The 13,167-nt window shown below is 35.0% G+C and overlaps 1 protein-coding gene across 1 annotated transcript; it reads right to left on the minus strand.

The window, feature by feature from the left end:
* Positions 1 to 2,765: 2,765 nt before the first annotated feature.
* On the minus strand, positions 2,766 to 3,690 carry LOC106755223 (dirigent protein 22). The gene has a single exon (XM_014637336.2). It carries the CDS (start codon positions 3,546 to 3,548, stop codon positions 2,985 to 2,987), a length of 564 nt encoding a protein of 187 aa, XP_014492822.1. The 5' UTR covers positions 3,549 to 3,690; the 3' UTR covers positions 2,766 to 2,984.
* Between the last annotated feature and the right edge of the window lie 9,477 nt (positions 3,691 to 13,167).

Consider the following 13,167-nt stretch of genomic DNA (forward strand, 5'->3'; position numbering starts at 1 on the left):
TGCTTCCCTTGTTCAAGGGAATTTTGGCAGTCACTGTAGATTTTAGAAGAAATAATGTGGTCCCACTGTCACATGGTGAAAGCAAAGTGTAGATGAAGCAAAATCTACAAGAATTTCCTCTCTTCCATTTCGCATGATGAAAATCTTGTTCCCCTCTGTGTTGCAGGCGATTATACCCAAATCATACGCATTTCTCTTCTACCAATTTAGTTTTTCCCTTATGGCAAATGAAAATCTTGTTGTTTACCTCTTGGGCTTGCTTAGTCTTCTGACTTCATTATTTTGTTACTAAGAAAACTTATAAATGAATATAAAGTTTATTAAACTTAATTTGCTAAATGTCAAAAACTTATGATATTTCACATCACTTCACATGTTTAGGCACTGCTTTCAAACATAAAACTGTGCTACGTTGCGGGTAGATCTGGTCATTCAATCCGAAATGGAGAAAAAGGGGGTTTCTTCAAATGCTATTGTGTACAACACTCTGATGGATTCATACTGTAAATACAAGAAGCAGTTGAAGGGCTGAATTGGTATAATGGCCTGCAACACAAAAAGGGAAGAGAGATTCTGAACACAGAGAGAAATAAAGAGAGAGATAGAGAGAGAGATTGCGCCGGCGAAACTTCGACCGCAACCGCCGATCGATGGAGAGACACATGCTCGGACTTCATAAAGAACGCTTAGTGATTGTTGCCCACTAATTCAAATATGAAATCCCTAATTATGAGGAAGTGAAATCCCTAATTCTCACAAATCCCTAAAGTAATTAATGGGCATCCTGCCACGTGAACACTGTTAATTTAAATAAAAAAATTCACATCATAAAATAACACACATCAACACATTCTCTCCGTACCACGTGCCCTAAATTTAACGTCGTCTGAGAAAATTTAACGGTTGGAGTAAAATGTGTACATTTTTACAAAAGTTATGACCCAATTAAGACAGTTCAAAACTTGAGAACTGAACTGAGATTTTCATACAAATATAAAAACCAAAAAAGGGTTTAAGCCAAAATTTTAATAATGAATCAACCGTGCTGCTTGGAATATTTGGATCACTGTTATTTTTATTTTTTATAAAGTATTATCAATAAGTTTTGTTATTATAAATGAATTCTATCTTTATCGTATAATATTATCGATATCTTTCTCTTTCTATATATATATATATATTTTGTGGTTGATAAAATAATTATTCTTCTGTATAAATATATTCATAAAATAAAAATAAAAAGCCATCATTCAATCTTTTGTTGGAGCAACTACTTTTGGAAGACAAGCAAAAGTTTTTTAAAGATCGAACGAAAATTTGGACAAACACATGAAGGTGGATGCGTTCACTGAACACGAATTTTGACCATTTCAAATTCTTTAAACTGTCTTTTTGGACGATGAAAGAGCGTAATCAGACTACTCACGTACCGTCAGATTTGACTACTTTACTTTCTCGTTTTATTTATTAATACTTTGTAAGAGTATTTATTTACGAATATAACAATATACAGAAAGAAATAACTATTTTGGTCCTATTTTAATATTTTTTTAGAATTAAAAAAGTAAAAAAAAAAAAAGTCCAAGCATTTCAGTTATTTAATCTTTGTTATTAAAATTAACTATTTATGATTATTTTCTTTACTAGATCTATATTAACGTGATCACTTTCTATTACATCTTTTAATAATGTAAGTAATAATTATACTTTTATATGTTTATTAAAATTTTATCTATTTTAATGACAGAAAGTATTTTATATTTTTAAAGGTTAAATAAATGTGCTTCAAAGAATTTCCTAAGTATTAAATAAGCCTAAAAAAATATAATTAATATTCCTTTTTTAAAAATATAAATATATATTTGACATAGATTATATATATATATATATATATATATATATATATATTGATATGTGTGTGTTACATAAACACATTAAAATAATTTTATACCAAGTAAATCACACATAAAGAGCTTTAGACGTATGTTATTTTGGGCTTTTAACGTCACTTCTACCACCGACGTCTATACGAGTGATGTTAATGGAACATCGAAATTTCAAATAATCGATGTCTATATAGACGGCAGTTAGTGTCATGCTCGATGTCTAAGGAGAGTATATAGATGTCGGTCTAGGTCTTAACCGACGTCTAAGAGCACTATATAGACGTCGAACATGGTACTAACCGACGTCTAAGGGACTATATAGAGGTCGAACATGTCACCAACCGACATCTAAGGTCACTATAGACGTCGAATATTGCACTAACCGACGTTTAAGATAGTCGTTGTGTTTTAGTGCAGTCTTGCTCCTGTCTAAGATAAACGTCAGTCCCCACCCAAACCAACATCTCTATGACCAATTTAATTACGAAAATGCCACCATTCATTAATATATGTCAAGCCACCCCTTAACCGACGTCTAAGGGGTGACGTTAAAGGCCGATTCTGCACTAGTGAATTATTGGAGAATCTCCTTGAGTAGATGCCAAAGAATTGTTTAAAATAATAAATTACTGTTGTTTGAAATACCTTTTCTTCTACATTCATTTTAACACGGTATTGGGTTGCTTAAAAAAGTTTTGAATTTCTCATACAAGTAATTATATTTAAAAATAAAAATTTATATCTTGTATATATTCGTGTCAATAGCTATCATAATTAAGTATAATTTAAATTTAAAAATTTCTGAACGATTTAAAATTCTTTAAAAGATTATTAAAGCAAAAATTAAATACAATAGTGTAGTGATGATAGGGCATGGTATAGCTCACAAATAACATTTTTCAACATTGAATATAAATGTAAATACAATCCGTAAATAATCTCATTTTCAACGTTAATATAAGTACAATTTAACTTGTATATAATTCTTGGAATCTTCATCACCATGAAAAACAAACAATCTAAAACTCCTTCCATCGTATCTGTTAATGGAACATTAACAGAAATTCGACACATATAAGCACATTTCCTACGAAGACATCAGTAATGTGAAACAAAGATGTTGTACTCAATTGAAGACCTTTCTGCATCAAGGAAAAGAGTGTTGCTTTCTGCATAACCTGTAGCAAATTTAAAAACCCCACTTCCTCCAATCACAGGCATCTCCCTCACCGTAAGGGAGAGACGGTTCCTCCCCAACACAACAATGGTGCTTCCATTGTACTTGCCTTCGGTCAACACAAAGTTCGCAACCAGCAACAAATCGAACTCCGTTTGGGACGTGCTGGCGTACAAAGACTCAACTTTTCCTACCACCTTGGAGCTTGGCTCTGGGCCCACCCTCAGCGCGATGTCGGAGACACCCACCAGTCCGAAAGAAGTGGTGTTGTAGTTGGGGAGTGGAGGAACCACGGATACTGAGGTGGCGTTGCTCCCGGTAAACCTCTCATGGAAGAAGAACCTAAAATGGCTAACCTTAAGTTTTTCATGTAAACCTGATTCCTTGCGGTTTAGTGTACCGACGAAACCAGTTTCATCGGCGAGAGTGGAAGTGAGTACGTGACAAGAAATGAGTAGGGAGAAGATGAGAAATTGGGATGTCATGTTTGGAGGTGAGAAAAAAGTTGGTAAAGTGGTAGTCTGACAAGCTAGAACGAAGAGAAAGGAAGCGTGGAAGGAGAATTTATAAGAGTGGAAGGGGGAACATGGGCAATAGGAAATTTTAAAATAATGCCTTCACACTTGAAACATTCATTGAATAATTTAATGGGATTGTGAATGTATTAATTAATGTTCTTGGAAATTTGTATGAAATATGTTTTTATATATTTGTTTCTCAGAAAGTGTAATAATGTAAAGTGGAATATTTTCTTCCATTTTTTTAGTGTTGCTGAACAAAAACTTTTGAAGAAGTGACTAATTTTTATTAGAGAATTTGTCACGTAAGTTGATAATAAATTAAAGGTAATAAAAAGTTTCCTATCTATAATATATGACAATCATGACTTTTAATATTGTGAATACTATCATTTTTAAAATATATTATCATTTTGCAAATTTTGAAAAATAACTGTCAATCTAAGTTTCTTGATCAAACAATAAACAATTTTAGTGTCATCTTTTGTTAAAGTGTAATTTCCTCTTATCTTAATCGATCTTTTGATAGTCTGCGACATCAACTTTAAGTCTCTTTGCCCATAATATAAAGTTAAATCTCTTCTGACGTCGAGATTATATCTTAGCAAGTTATCTTTCTAGAATTAAAGATCCTAAAAAATGATTCTTTTATTCCAATTATGTCACTCCTCATACATATCTATCCTAGTCACATCACTTTTAGTCACTTTTAGAAAGCCTTTTACTCTTCTTTTAGTCACACCATATTTTGAATGAAAAATAAATTCATTTGTCGCTAAGGTTAAAACCTCTTATTTATTAAGAGGTGGAGACAAGTAAGCAAGATGAATAGTGATATAACAACAACATCATCTAATTAATAGGAAAATTGAAATGTAGAGACATAATTAAATGAACCATGATATCAAAAAATGAGGGTGGGAAATACATTTCCAATTGGCACAATAGTTTGATGGCCTCATTTTGTAAATCATCTAATCGAGGATCAACAACTTTTTTTCAAATGGCATTAAAGAACAAACTCAAACGTGTGATAAACACTGACAATTTTTTTTTTTCCTTTTCTTGAGAGGGTGTGACAAGCTGGAGGAAGATAGGTGCGTCTTCCAATGGATTGTGGATGTGACTCAGAACAGATTCCCATGTCAGCTAAGTCTTGTCGTGCTTTCACTCCATCTTTTGTCTATCCTTTTATGTCTAGTAAAGTCCTAACAACACTATCGCATACATTGTTTTCAACATGCATCACATTTATGCAATGTCGCACCTCAAGTTTACACCTTTATGGAAGATTAAAGAATATCGATCGCTTTTTCCAAATGGTCTTCTTTTTATGTTTTCTAAACACAACATCAATGTTCTTTACCTGGTTGTATTCTTCTTCCCCATTTGGAGCTTTGGACACTACATCATCTTTAGGACTTCCATTAAACACTTTTTTCAATCTACGGTAAGGGTGATTTCGAGGAAGGAATCTTCGATGTCTTGTGTACATAGTTTTTTTCTCATTCTTCAATTGAAGATAACTAGTATTTTCTTCACCAATCGAACATGCAAAATGACCTTTGGCATTGTAACCATTCAAGTTTCCATATGGTGGAAAATCATTTATGGTGCAAAACAACATGGCACGCAAACGAAAGTTTTCTTCTGCATATGAATCGTAGACCTCGACGCCCTCTTCCCACAACATTTTTAAATAATTAATTAACAGTTTTATATACATACCAATGTCATTTCCAGGTTGCCTAGGACTCGATATCATCATAGACAACATCATATATTTTCTCTTCATGCATAACATAGGAGACAGATGGTAAATCATCAACAGAACTGGCCATGAACTATGTTTTCTACTTAAGTTGCCATAAGGATTCATACCATCGGTAGCAAGTGCAAGTCTTAAGTTTCTTTGCTCTGCACTAAATTCGAGAATTGTTTCATCAATCTTCTTGCATTGTGGGGAATCAGCTGGGTGTCGAAGATGATTATCACATTTTCTTCCACTAATGTGCCACAAAAGATTCTTCGCATCTTCTTTAACAGAAAAGAATCGTTTCAACCTAGGTACTATAGGCAAGTACCACATGACTATAGAAGGTGGATCATCATTGTCTTCATCGTTATTTCCATCAATTTTCTTCTTAAATCATGATAAACGACACATCAGACACACCTTTAGTGAAGAATAATCATCTTTATACAATACACAATCATTGGGATATGCGTGTATCTTTTGGTATTCCAAACTCATTGGACATAGAATTTTCTTTGCGTCATGATTACGGATAGGTAACATGTTATTTTCTAGAAGTATCTCCTTCAAAAACTCCAACAATTCCGTGAAAATTTTATTAGTCCATTCATTGCTTGCTTTTAAACAAAACTATTTCAAAGTTGCCAACAATCGTGTAAAGTTGATGCATTCTGGATACAACTCTTGCTCTAAATCATTCTTAAGACGTTCATGTACATGAGCTCTTCCAAAATTTTCTTCACCAACATCACGTACCACTTCTTCTAAATGATCACTATTTCATTCGTCGACATAATCTGAACCTCTTAATGTTGTTGGCTAATATAATATTTCCCTATGCCAAGTCCAAATTTTATAACTTCTCAATATTTCATAAATGAACAGATGATCACGGATATTGTCCAAGTCTTCAAATACTTAATTAAGGCAGTGAACACAAGAACAAAAATATGTCTCGTCCACTGAGTGTTCTATAACATATTCTAAGAACTCAAAAACTCTTCTTCCATATTCTTCACTAATACGACACTTATGAATCCAACTTCGATCCATACTACTCTAAATAATAAAAAAAAAAAACCACGTAAAAAAAGATCCTAACTTACGAATTAAAATACAAAAACACAAACAAAAATATAAACACATATAAAGTAATACATTGAAAGCAAATAACATAAAAACTGACCTCAAAAAGTTGTTAGAGTCCATGAAGGAAATGGACGCTTGAGGAACAAGACGAACTCGCTGTTAAGTCCTTGTCAAGTGTACTAGATCGTTATCAAGTAATATAAACGGGTAAGTCTGAGTATCGTTTTCCCAAAGGACTCTTAGGCCTTAACTTTCATGTAACCTAATCGCGTAAGACTTGAGAAGAGAATAAAATTGGTGGTTATATGCAAAGAACAAAAATAAACATGCAATGTAGTTGATTCAATTGGTTTTGAGAAACTATGGATGAATGGTGTTGTTGGGGTTTACAACTTCATCTTATCCACTCTCATATATTTACTCTTCTTATTTTCTTCACTTATTTATCTAATTGCCATGCACACTTTCTTATTTACCCTTAACCCAATCCCTTGGTGAAAAGACCCTATTATTAATTACCGACTTGCTATCCCTAGCCTCCCCTAGTAACCAATAATGCAATGTGATCGGAAGCAACTACAATTGACCACCCTACCCCTATCCCTAGGCGATATTGGCATAATCAAGGAATTTCCCACCAGTTCATGACATTACCCTACGTCCCCATATCGATAAAGACAAACATCTTTTACTGAATGAGTTAAACAATAAAAGCATTGAGCATAGATGACAACCCAACAATTGATAAACAAGTATATGACAAGCATATGAAATAAATAAGAATTTGAATATATGAGAGTTTCAAAAGATTACATTGTTCCCCAACAACAAAGGGTTTAGTTCACCATAATCATGGAGAACTAGATGAAATATGATGAAAGAATGGAAGAAATAACCCTAAACTTGGTTGAATGGAGCTTAAGCATCCAAGGAACCTCCTCCAAGGGTTGGAATAGCTCTGGACGTTTCTCTGTGCCAAAAGAATCCCTTTCTAATTCGCATTGGGGCTATATATAAGCCCAAAAAGATAACAGATAGATTACAGAAAGATTTACAGAATCTAACTAAAAAAACAGACAACTGCCCAGGCGCCTAAATTCACCGCTGGTGAGGGTCGCACCCCATGCAAAATTTAATGAGCAAAAAATAATGCAGTATAGACTAGGAAGTGACTCCTAGGTCGTCTCTCAAGGACCAACTGCGATTCAGATATTTAGGTCTAACACAAAGTGGGGGGTTATGATAAAAAATATTTTGGTTGTGAATGCAACTGACGAAATTAAAAATAAAAATTAAACACATTCAGACATCATAGAAAGCTTTACAGAGAGTGAAAATGCTAAACCCAATACTAGAGCAAACAAATATCTAAGCACAGTTAAAACTATTAAAATGCAACACTAAATTAAGAAGATGAAAAACAACTCAAAATACAATGCAAAATATTTTAGAGCAAAAGAAATAAACAACATAATTTTATTCTACCATTCATGTGACCAAGTGCTTTTACCAAAAGGAAATTAAATTTGTAAAGCTCCTAAAAAGTAAGCCTTGACGGAGACCTCCCATTTGTTGGGCTTCCAAGTGTTGGCTTCAAAGAAAAATAAAATTGGGAAATATTTCCCTCATCCAGCCGTGACCATATGAATCTGTCAGTAAAACCCCATCCATCATGTGCCTCCTAGTGAAATGCTTCCTTTGACCAAGAGATAAAAAAAAAAATGTTGCAGCCAACTAGGGAAATTCAACACCTAATCTCTTCCATGTGTCTTGCTTTCTCCAAAGAAAAGAAAAGGAAGTGAATCATGTGACATTTGCTGCTACCGAAACATCACTCTCAATGAATATGAAAGACATCTTCAACCATTAATCACCAAATGCTTGGTAAACAATAAAAGAAAAATAAAATGTGTTGATTTGTGGTGTCACCGTCTGCACTATTCATTCCATGAAAATTGAAGACAACGTTGCCTTCCAAAAAGCCAATCACAAGTTTGCTTCTCTTCCCAATGTGTCGCACACCAACTCCCTTCCATCTAATCACTTCTTCAATTCTCACGGTAATTTGGATGCAATGCTGCAGAGGAATTCAGCCACCCTACACCTACTCCATCTAATAAATTTCTTAACTTTCAATTGAAATGAAACCAAAAAAAACATCTAATCAGCGGACCCACCATTCATGCAATGCAATGAAGTTAGGAGAGAAAAAGAAAACATTGTAAATTGCTTAAAGAACAAGCACGTGCAGCTACTTCTTTCTCCAATTAAAATGAAATACTATTCTACCCAAGTGCATATCTGCGCGCGTGGTGCCTTTTAGGATGTCACAGCTTTGGTTCATTCTTCAAGAAAGTTAAATGCTAAAATCACATGATGAAGCAACTTCTAGGAAACGTGTTGCTTCCAAATTCCCTTTCCACAATTTCTGAATCAATTAAAACATAATATGCTCCAGCCATGACACCACCAGCTCAAGCACATTCACACCGTTTGAAAAGAAAAGAACATCACTTCAATCAAGCTACCCTACGGCTGTAGCCTTTCACAAGATGAAAAGAAAATAGGAAAATGTGCTTCTCTCATTTAACCATCAAAGAAAACCGTAAAACATCATCCTTTTGTCCAAGAACACCTTCCAGCTCTACAAGAAAAGAAACCCATACAAAAGCCAAAGTCTAAAAAAAAAAGTTCAGAGTGTCCTCACTTTTCACTTAATCATCAAGCTGATTTCACCCAAGAAATAAAAGCAAAGAAGAACCACATGGGTTGTTGGAAGTGACGGCTGGATGAGACTTTTCAATTAGTAAATGCAACACTTATACTCACAATAACAACATTGCAATTGTGAAATAGAAAAATGAATAAACATGACATGACAACAGCTAGGCAATCACGCTCAATCACCATTTCTACCAAAGAAAAGTAAAGTTGTTCTCTTCATTTAATCCTTGTCACCAAGTAACGAATAACTTCAATTTGCTAAATCAAAAAGAAAAATGGCGGCTGGAGCTCTACACTATCCATTTAAATTGCTGAGAAATAAATCAACCACAATCCAGAAACATGCTTTAGAGAAAAAAAAGAAGCAGCTCCCAACTCATATTTTGTCTCCTTCCCAATGCTCCAAATTGTATCTCCAAAATTTCCCTGAAAATAATAATGCAAATAATTAGCTCAAAAAATTCAAATTAAATAAAATTAGAATTTCCGGTCAAATTAAGCATAATTAGGAAAAACGGGAAAATACCAGACAATTAAGCACAATTCTCTTATTAATTCTAGCACAATAAACTAAGCGAAATCAATAAAATATCGACTCATCAAAATAGACCACACTTAGTCTTTTGCTCTCCTGGGAATAATCAAGACGCAAACCAGGGAACAGTTTAACGGACATTAGGGAATTGACATAGACTCAGCAGACATAATTGCAATCCTCACGAAATCTGGACAAGGAAAAGAAGTGGACAGTATCCCACACAGAATCAAGGAAAGCAAATACTCATGAAATCATCCAAGCAGTTCAAAGCATGACAAAATGATCAATCAGTTCAAGAGGTGAATCAAAAGCAACAGAACCTCACAGATGCGCACTATCAATGTTTCTCTCAAGTGTCTAAGGTAAAGAAATTCAACTCCATGCACTCAAGAAAGCAAACACAAACAGACTTGGCAAGCCTCTAATATCAACACTCAAACACATATGCATGTTCATATAAAAAGGTCTTTTATGGGTGAAATGGGGCCAAGGAAAAGGGAGGATAAATATGGATAAGAAGCTACAAACCAAAAGGAATAGAGGAGCAATGGGGAACAAGTGAAAACACATTCAAACACACCCAAAACCTCTAATTCAATCCTCTTCTTAACTCCATTATTCACAAAAAATTTTAATTTTTTTTTATATTTTTTTTTCTTTTTTTTTTTTCATCTTGTCTCTTTTCTTTTCTCTCTTTTTAGAACACAACTCTAAGAGACAAGATACACAACATATTTACAAAACAAAACAAGAAGAGGAACCAACTAGCCAATTCATCTCAATCCCCCGGGAGACCACACTTATTCCTAAAACAATTCCAAAGCTCCAAAATTCTCTAAGTTTAAGGTAATCATGGTTTTTCACTTAGGGCTAGTGTATGAGCTTCAAAACAAAGAACTGGGGAAAGTAAAGGCTCAAAGGGGCTATCAAAGGATCACAACAAGGTAGGCTTATTTGGCTAGAGAGGCTCAAGAACAAAATTGCCTTTATCACTTCCAAACATGCAAATCAATTAAGAATCATCAAAAAGAGTCAAGCCAAGGCATATGTGCAAGCAATCAAGAGACATATCACACACAAGAAAGAATATCAAGTGGCTCAAATCTCACATAGGGTATTTCTGTCACAATCAAATCACCCTCTCAAACATCATAATCATCTTTCCAAGCAAAGAAAAGCAAGGATTTCAAGCCAATCAGAGTATCAATGAAGTGAAAGAAAAACTGACAACCTAAACAAAGTCTAGAAATGAAGAGAAACATGCAAAACTGTACACAAAACAAAACAACAACTACCTAGAAAAACAAAAAATTTGACGCAAAAAACATAAACTAACAAAGAAAGACAGAATCTCCCCCAATAGACCACACTTAAACTACACAGTGTCCTCAATGTGTCACAAACATAAGATCAGAAATAAAAAACAGTCAACAGATCATGGAAAAGTGCAATAAAAGAGGGAAAGGGAGGAGAAAGGAAAAGAAAAACTTCCCTGATCAAGGTGGCAGTTGCCAATTTTGGACTGTGAGGGAGATATTCTCCACCACTAGAGTCAGCAAGGAAGTCTTGAGGAGGAACTGCTTCAGTCTCCAAATTTGATCAAGCAAGGAGATGTCCTTCACAGCTGGATCTAAAAAGTAGTTATTGTTGATGAGTGGGTTCAGCTGGTGCCTATTGATGTTGAAGCTTTTGTGTATGCTTGCACCTTTGTTCTCCACTGTGGGTGTGTGTTGGTCAATTTCATGTGTACCTCCTGCAACATGGTTAGTGCAATATGGTTCCAAAGAAATGACATGCAGGGGTATAACACCCAATCCCAGTGTAAGAGGATAAACCTCAGATATACCCTCAAAACATGAATCAATTTCAAATTCAGAAACAATATCAACAACAGAATCATATTCATGTTCAGTGCATGGAGAATAAACATTCAGACAAGATGACAAAAGTTGTTTCTCGTCATGCAAAGAGTGAAAATCAAAAGCATGCTCAACAATATCATCAACATCAACAAACCTATCAACAACATAATCATCAACAATATAATCAATCTTAGGTATGCTTACTTCCACCTCCCTGGATGTGGCTAAAGTGGTGGAAGGTGAAGCTAGTCTACCTATCTCAAAAGTGGTGCTCATATCTGCCTATTCCTCAACATTTTCATCAGATTCACAGTTAGTATCACCAATCATAAAGTTGGAAGCTGGTTGTATCACAGAATTGATCTCAACACAAATAGAGCAAGAACCAACTTCACAACTACATTTAAAATTTGCAGAAAACTGTGAAAGATCAAAATTTAATTCTAATTCTAAAGCATCTTCAGTTTTCACAGTTTCTATATCAAAATCATCACTAACATGTGAATCTGCAGTAGAATCAAGAATATTTGAATTCATAAACAGCTCAGGCAAAGCAAGTGGAATTTCAAGTTTAGAGAAAACATGTGTTGATTCATGATTCATCTCACCAATAACAGCAGAATGAGCAATTGCATCCTCAAGTGCAAGAGGGGAGGCATAGGAGGGTGGGAGAGTAGATGGCTCACTAGTAAGCTCGTGGCTCTGCTCCCCATCTCCTATGTGGATGGCACTAACATCATCAAGAATTGGAACAATCTGAAATGGTGATCCCTCTAAAGATTGAGACTGTTCCTCGATGCACTGCGCGACCATCTGCCCCTACAACTCATTCAATGTAGGCTCAGAAGAAGTAGAAGATTTGGCAGGTGCCTTTTGCTGTTGTTGTTGCCTCTGATTTTTCTGCTGTGGCTGCATGTTATTGTAGATGTTTAGAACATAAGCTTGAGGCTCATGAAACTGCAACTGCTGTGGTTCCTCGACCGGTGGAGGCATACAAGAAGTTTGAAATGATGGTTCCTGATATTGATGTTGTAAAGTACCATACCATCCCAGGTTAGGATCAGTCCTCCCACAATCGTCACTATAACCATACCGCACAAGGGAGAATTTGTCTAGAAACTGATGCTTCAGATCTTCCCAACTGGTGACGGATCCTGGAGGAAGACAATAACATCAATCCTTTGCTGCTCCGTGTAATGAGTGTCTAAATGCCCTTAAGAACATGTCTTCATCTGGGACATTTGGAGGTTTCATTAAAGAGCATAACGTGTAGAACTCCTCCAAATGTCTACGTGGGCATTCACCTGCAAAACCATGAAACCTAGGCAGCACATGTATCAGTCCAGTGTTGAAAACACAACGAATGTCCTCCTCATCAAGTGGAAACGACTCCCTAGGAGACCTTGATAACGATAATCTTTACCATTATCTTTGGGGAAATTTTCTTGCCAAATCAACACTCCTAAAGCTTGAAACAAGCTTGATCCTCCCTTTAATCTAACTCTGTGAATAAAACTTAGCTTAGGTTACACACTTTAGTTTTCATCTCTTTCTCTCAAATTTTGTAGGAACTTTGCTTGCTTTGGAAAGACATTGAAGCTCTTGAAAGTGGAGAAC

The sequence above is a fragment of the Vigna radiata genome, unplaced genomic scaffold, assembly GCF_000741045.1.
Source record: "Vigna radiata var. radiata cultivar VC1973A unplaced genomic scaffold, Vradiata_ver6 scaffold_460, whole genome shotgun sequence".
Taxonomy (NCBI): domain Eukaryota; kingdom Viridiplantae; phylum Streptophyta; class Magnoliopsida; order Fabales; family Fabaceae; genus Vigna; species Vigna radiata.

What these genes read in the sequence shown, in the direction of transcription:
- LOC106755223 (XM_014637336.2), bottom strand. Translation starts at nt 3,548, where the DNA reads ATGACATCCCAATTTCTCATCTTCTCCCTACTCATTTCTTGTCACGTA.